We start from the raw sequence: 6,999 nt of genomic DNA, 5'->3' as shown, positions 1-6,999 counted from the left end.
GAGGAGAACAATTTCTTTTAACAATTAATTGATTTAAATAGAAATCAAGCCTATGAGATTTTCATCCTTTAATATCTTTATCAAACAATTCACAATATATATTCATATATATCAATTAATATTAATTAATCAAAGAATACAATTTACACAAGTAATACATGCTTTGAGTCCTAAACTACCCGGACTTTAGCATTAATAGTAGCTACGCACGGACTCTCGTCACCTCGTGCGTACGTAGCCCCCACAATTAGCAATAATTATTTAATCTTAATCACCTATGATGTAATTTCCCCCTCACAAGATTAGACAAGAGACTTACCTCGTCTTGCTCTAATTTAATCCACTATAAGGCCTTTTCCATGATTATCCAACTCCGTCTGGCTCGAATCTAGCCAAAATAATTCGATACAATCACTAAATATTATAGGAATCAATTCTATAAGAAAATACTACATTTTAAAGAAAAGATCCGAAATTAATTAAAAATTCGCCCGCAGGGCCCACATCTCGGAATCCGACGAAAGTTATGAAATCCGACAACCCATTCAATTACGAGTCCAACCATACCAGTTTCACTCAAATCCGACTCCGAATCAATACCGAAATCTCAAAAATTCGTTTCTATGAGATTTCTAAACTTTTCCAAATTTCAATCTCAAAACACTAATTAAATTATGAAAACAATGATATATTCTTGTATATTGATCAAATCCGAGTTAGAATCACTTACCCCGAGCTTCGATCAGGGCATCGAGCATGGGTCTCGATCCTAGCCCACGAGCCTTATCTTCGATCATGCCCTCGAGCCTTGCCTTCGATCGAGGCTTCGATACTGAGCCTCGTCCCTGGCTTCGACTCAGGCCTCGATCGTGGGCTCGATATCTGGGGCTCGATTTGAGGCTCGATCACAACCCAGAATATGCAGCAGAAGAGAAAATTGCAGCAGCTTTTTAAGTCCAACTTTTGATCCGTTAACCATCCGAAACTCACCCGAGGCCCTCGGGACCTCAACCAAATATACCAACAAGTCCTAAAACATCATACGAACTTAGTCAAACCTCTAAATAACATCAAACAACGCTAAAACAATGAATCATACCCCAATTCAAGCTTAATGAAACTAAGAGTTTTCAACTTCTACGTTCAATGTCGGAACCTATCAAATCAACTCCGATTGACCTCAAATTTTACATATAAGTCATAAATTACATAAACGGAGCTATGAAAATTTTCGAAATTGGATTCCAACTCCGATATCAAAAAGTCAACCCCCCGGTCAAACTTTAAATTCCTATTTTAGCCATTTCAAGCCTAATTTTACTACGGACTTCCAAATAAAATTCCGATCACGCTCCTAAGTCCAAAATCATCGTACGGAGCTGTTGGAATCATAAAAATTCTATTCCGGGGTCGTTTTCTCAAAATATTGACCGAAGTCAAACTTAGCACTTTAAGGCCAACTTAAGGAACCAAGTGTTCCGGTTTCACCTCAAACACTTCCAAATCCCGAACCAACCATCCCTGCAAGTCATAAATAATTACAAGCACCTACGGGAAGTTTTATTTTAGGGAACGGGGTTCTAAAAGTTAAAATGACCGGTTGGGTCATTACAGCTAAAGGTCGTGCGTTGCACATTAATAATATCACGTGATGATTTAAACATTTATTTATATGAAGGAATAATAAAATTTAATTAATGAGAGAAATGTTATGTATAATAATACAACAATCATCTAAATGTCGAAAAATAGTTTTATATTAGCATAGTACATGAATTTAAAATAAAAGGACATCATATAATGCTACTAGCATATGGTATTGTTGATTCAGAGAACGGTGTTGCTTGATCGTGGTTCTTTGAGCAATTCAAGGAAGCATATGGTGAGAGGAAAAACATGTGCATAGTTTCATATAAGAATGAGAGAATCATCAAATCTGTATCGAGAGTGTATCCAACGGTATCTCATTTTTCTTGTATATGGCATCTATGGAACAACGTATATAAGAAATTCAAAAAGAGTCATTCAAAGTTGAGTGAGATATACTTCTCGATGGCAAAAGCATACACACAGGTTGAATTTGATAGTATAATGGAGAAGGTGGAGAAGGTAGATTTTAAGGTGAAAGAATACTTGAAATTAGCTGGATACAAAAAGTGGGCTAGGTTGTATGCACCTGTTAATATGGGATGGACCATGACGTCAAATATTGTTGAGTCAATCAATGCCGCACTTGTGTCAGCAAGAGAATTGCCAATATACGACTTCCTCGAAGAAGTTAGAAAGATGTTTGGGCGTTGGAATTGCAGCAATCGAAAAGAAGCTTCACACACATACACAGTGCTTGGAAAACAATATCAGGAAATGCGTACTTTGAATGAGGCAATGTCTACACGTATGACTGTAAGTTTTTTTTTTAAAGTCATTGTATCATGTATTTAGCCATGTTACAACATGTATTTATTTCTGATACAATTTCTACTATTCACATACGACATGCTCATGTATTTTAAGCAGTTGTGCATGTTTTCTGTTTTATGAAATGTTTAAAAAACTGATAATTATATTTATACATTACTTGTTTATACATTTGTATTTCATTGGTTGAATTCAATGGTTTTGTTTCTAATCAGATGCATTTCCTAAGCAGATAGTCTATATGTTACTGTATATCACTGTATTCATCAGTTAAAATGCCATAATCTTTAATATTCTGCCAGCCTAAATATAGACTGTATTCCACGGTATTCAATATATTTCATTGTATATCACTGTATTTCTTTGTATTTTATATCTACATATATGTTTATATTTCATTATATTTTATACATTTATATTTGTTTGTATTCAATATAGATGATGATTCTGAAAGCTAAATAAAAGTTTACTGCTGTATATTTTTAAAAAATATTATTGTATATATCTATATTGTATTTAATACGTCTATTCTTTGAGATATATATGACTTTTTAAAAAAATTCAAAACTTATAGGTCTATGTTTAAATGTAGGTTGTACCATCGAATGAATATTTGCATACGGTGAATGATGAAGGAAGGCATTACACCGTTTGCCGCTTAAAGAGAAAGTGCAGTTGTGGGCGGTTCCAAGTTAACGAATTACCATGCCCACACGCTTGGACTGTCTTGAAGAGCAAGTTTCTAATGCCAGAAGATTATTGCTCGGACTATTACAAATCAAAGTCTGTTGTAATGACATACGAGGTGCTCGTATATCCGCTGCCTAACCAAAATGAATGGAATATACCAGCACATATATCAGAGGAAGTTGTCTTACCACCCAAATGGAAAAGATCTCCTGGAAGGCCAAAGAAGAAGCGCGATAAGTCGTTCAGTGAATTGTTGCAGAAGAAAAATCAACATTCGTGTAGCACATATGGGCAGAGAGGACATAACAAGAGTACTTGTAGAAATGCTCCACGTAGGACTTAGTTCATGTTCTGATTTGTATTACTGCAATAACAATGTGTCATAGATTCCGGTGACATTTTGAAATCATACATATTGATTTGTTGGAATATTGGATTATTGCGTGATGATTTCTTTTTAGAACAGTTAGTAAAAATATAATTTAGTAAACTGCTGAATATATACTGCATTTATATTTTGAATAAATATGAATACACACAGGTGCAGTTATATCTGAATACATAATTACAATCTGCTGAATACATATGAATACAAAATGCATTACACATACAATACAATCTGAATACATTTGAATACTTATGAATACAAAATGCAGTACACATATAGTACAATCTGAATATATTTGAATACATGTGAATACAAAATGCTGAGCACATACAGTACAATCTCCTGAATATGTTTGAATACATAATTAATCTCGTGAATATATTAATCTCCTGAATATAATTGAATACATGTGAATATAAAATGCAGTACACATACAGTACAATCTCTTGAATATATATCAAAACATGATGCATATACAATCTGTTGAATAATATGAATACAATCTGCTAAATATATTTGAATACATGTGAATACAAAATTCAGAGCACATACAGTACAATCTCCAGAATATATTTGAATACATAATTAATCTCCTGAATATATTTGAATACATGTGAATATAAAATGCAGTACACATACAGTACAATCTCTTGAATATATATCAAAACATGATGCATACATAACCTACTAAATACATATGAATACATATATACATATGAATACAATCTGCTAAATATATTTGAAATTTTGAATAGATGTGAATACAAAATGCAGAGCACATACAGTACAATCTCCAGAATATATTTGAATACATAATTAATCTCCTGAATATATTTGAATACATGTGAATATAAAATGCAGTACACATACAGTACAAGGTCTTGAATATATATCAAAACATGATGCATATACAACCTGCTGAATACATATGAATACATATATACATATGAATACAATCTGCTAAAGGATTATTTTTAGTAAACTGATGAATGCATACTGTATATATACTTTGAATAATTTTGAAAAGAAAAGGCTACAGATTGAATACACACACACACACACACACACACACACACACACACACACACACACACACACATATATATATATATATATATATATGTGTGTGTGTGTGTGTGTGTGTGTGTGTGTGTGTGTGTTGAATACATATGAATACAACCTGCTGAATATTAACTTCTGCACAAAACATTGAAACAACATGAATATTCGAAATTATAAACTGCTGAATAAACACTGGATACAGTGCATAAAGTGAATACATGAGTTTTTCTTAACAGAACACCATCTTTACCAAAACAATATTCATAAAACTATATTCACATAAAACTATCTTCCAAAACTATATTCACCGAAAACTATTCTAAAACTATCTTCACAGAAGTATCCGAATTTGTCATTCGTCTAACAATCTTTGCGGGTACTTCATTGTCGCTTATGGCATCGGCGTCTATCTTTCGCATAGCATAGTCCCAAAGAAGGGCACCATATCTTTGACTTAGTAAATTGGTATCAAATGTTATTTGAGGAACCAATCCATAAGTGCTCAAATACTCTGCGTATGCTGCGACATGCAACCCACAGTCCCTGAAAATGTAGATTGACACAATTAAATAAAACTCATATTATTAGTATTATAAATGATACAAGAATACAAAATGGAATGGATTCATACATGCTCCCAGCCATTTATTGAGGCACATTCGAAATAAAATCAAATGCAAAGGGATCAGTTTGTGCCTTGTCATTGTATGTTGGTTCACGAGACCAATCTATTCCTTTCTTATCTCTGTAGAAACCACTGATCGATAGGTACAGAGGTACAAGCTTAGCAAGCTTATCTATCTTAGTGCGCACATAAACATCATGGTCTGTTGATCGGTAGGAGTCATATACCTTGATACATCTCTCCTTAAATGAGACAACTGCCAATATCCAATGAAGTTTGTCCTTCAAGTTGACTGGTATCAAAACATTATCAACCGTATGCCATGGTACATTAGCTAGCAATTCATAAGTACAACAGTGAAATTCATGTAAATACATCCAAATATATCTAAATACATCTAAGTAAATATAAAAACAAACAGTGAAAGTCATTGTAATAACTATTTATCAGTAAAATACAGATGAATACATGTATTTGAAATATATAACACATTCATAAGTACAACAGTGAAAGTCATCTAAATACATCCAAATATATCTAAATACATCTAAGTAAATATAAAAACAAACAGTGAAAGTAACTGTAATAACTATTTATCAGTAAAATACAGATGAATACATGTATTTGAAATACATAACACATTCATAAGTACAACAGTGAAAGTCATCTAAATACATCCAAATATATCTAAATACATCTAAAACAAACAGTGAAAGTCACGGTAATAAGTATTTATCAGTGTTGGAACTATTGAATACATATAAATACATTAAAATACAGAGAATAGAAAAATAGTGTATATGGTAATAGTCGTTGTATTAGGACTAAAATACATATAAATACATCTACTGTTACCTTTTCGCTCAGTGTTTCCGAGCTAATTCTTGTATCGACCTCTTTTCCCTTAACCTCTGAATCTCCATCCATGGGTTTTCTTCTCTTTTCCGCATCATGAAGTATTGATTCGTTCGGAAATTTCTCAAATTGGGCTTGTTTCGATGTGTCATTACGTATTTTTGTTCTCTTTTCCACAACTGTATTTGCTGCTGAACCTGCAAATACATGTTCCGCTTGAGTGATTTGCAAATCGAAAGATGGCCCTTCGAAATCGAGTGCTTTGGTCAGTATACCTCGGATAACCCTCTTGTAAGGAGTTGAATCGGCCATTGGAGAAGAAAATCCGAGTTTTCTGTAAAAGCATAACACTGGTGATTGTTTCTAAAAAAATAGTACAGATATACAGAAGAATACAGGTGCCACCAAAAATCTAACAAGTTTAACACTTACCACAACTTTTTTGAGCAATCAATTTTGAAACTTGAGAGAGAGAAGCTTGATGAATCAATTGATAATGGTGGTTGTATTCGTGGGGAATATACTGGGTTGGGAGAGAGATAGTGGAGAGAGAACGTGAGTTTAACAAAATTATATACAATACCGGTGTTATTGGGGGAGAGAGAAAAATATTTCATAGCGTATTTAATGGATTAACAGTAGGAAGTGACCATAAATACATAATTTTCTATAAAACCTAAAAGGTAGCTATAGAATATAATTTTATAAAAAGGTATTTATTTATGATAAATAAGGTGTAAAGATTTGCTATAAGAGGTAAAAATTTATAAAAGAAATTACTTACCTATATGTCAGGCCTGTACATAACACGTGCATCATCTTTCTAGTAGGAAAATAAGGCCCGAAGCATTTACTTTGAAAAAGATGCAAAAGCAAAGAATTCTTTTGCGAGTTAAGCTGTCACGATCCGAAATTCTCACCTTCGGACCGTGATGGCGCCTAATATTTTACTTGCTAGGCA

The 6,999-nt window shown here is 33.1% G+C and overlaps 1 protein-coding gene across 1 annotated transcript; it reads left to right on the top strand.

Moving 5' to 3' along the window:
• The first annotated feature begins 2,052 nt into the window (after positions 1–2,052).
• Positions 2,053–3,451, top strand: LOC107789801 (uncharacterized). The gene is made up of 2 exons (XM_075228652.1): positions 2,053–2,403; positions 3,011–3,451. Exons 1-2 carry the CDS (start codon positions 2,053–2,055, stop codon positions 3,449–3,451), a joined length of 792 nt encoding a protein of 263 aa, XP_075084753.1.
• The last annotated feature ends 3,548 nt before the right edge of the window (positions 3,452–6,999 follow it).

The sequence above is a fragment of the Nicotiana tabacum genome, chromosome 13 (genome assembly GCF_000715075.1).
Source record: "Nicotiana tabacum cultivar K326 chromosome 13, ASM71507v2, whole genome shotgun sequence".
Classification (NCBI taxonomy): domain Eukaryota; kingdom Viridiplantae; phylum Streptophyta; class Magnoliopsida; order Solanales; family Solanaceae; genus Nicotiana; species Nicotiana tabacum.
This window is presented reverse-complemented; position numbering and strand designations above follow the sequence as displayed.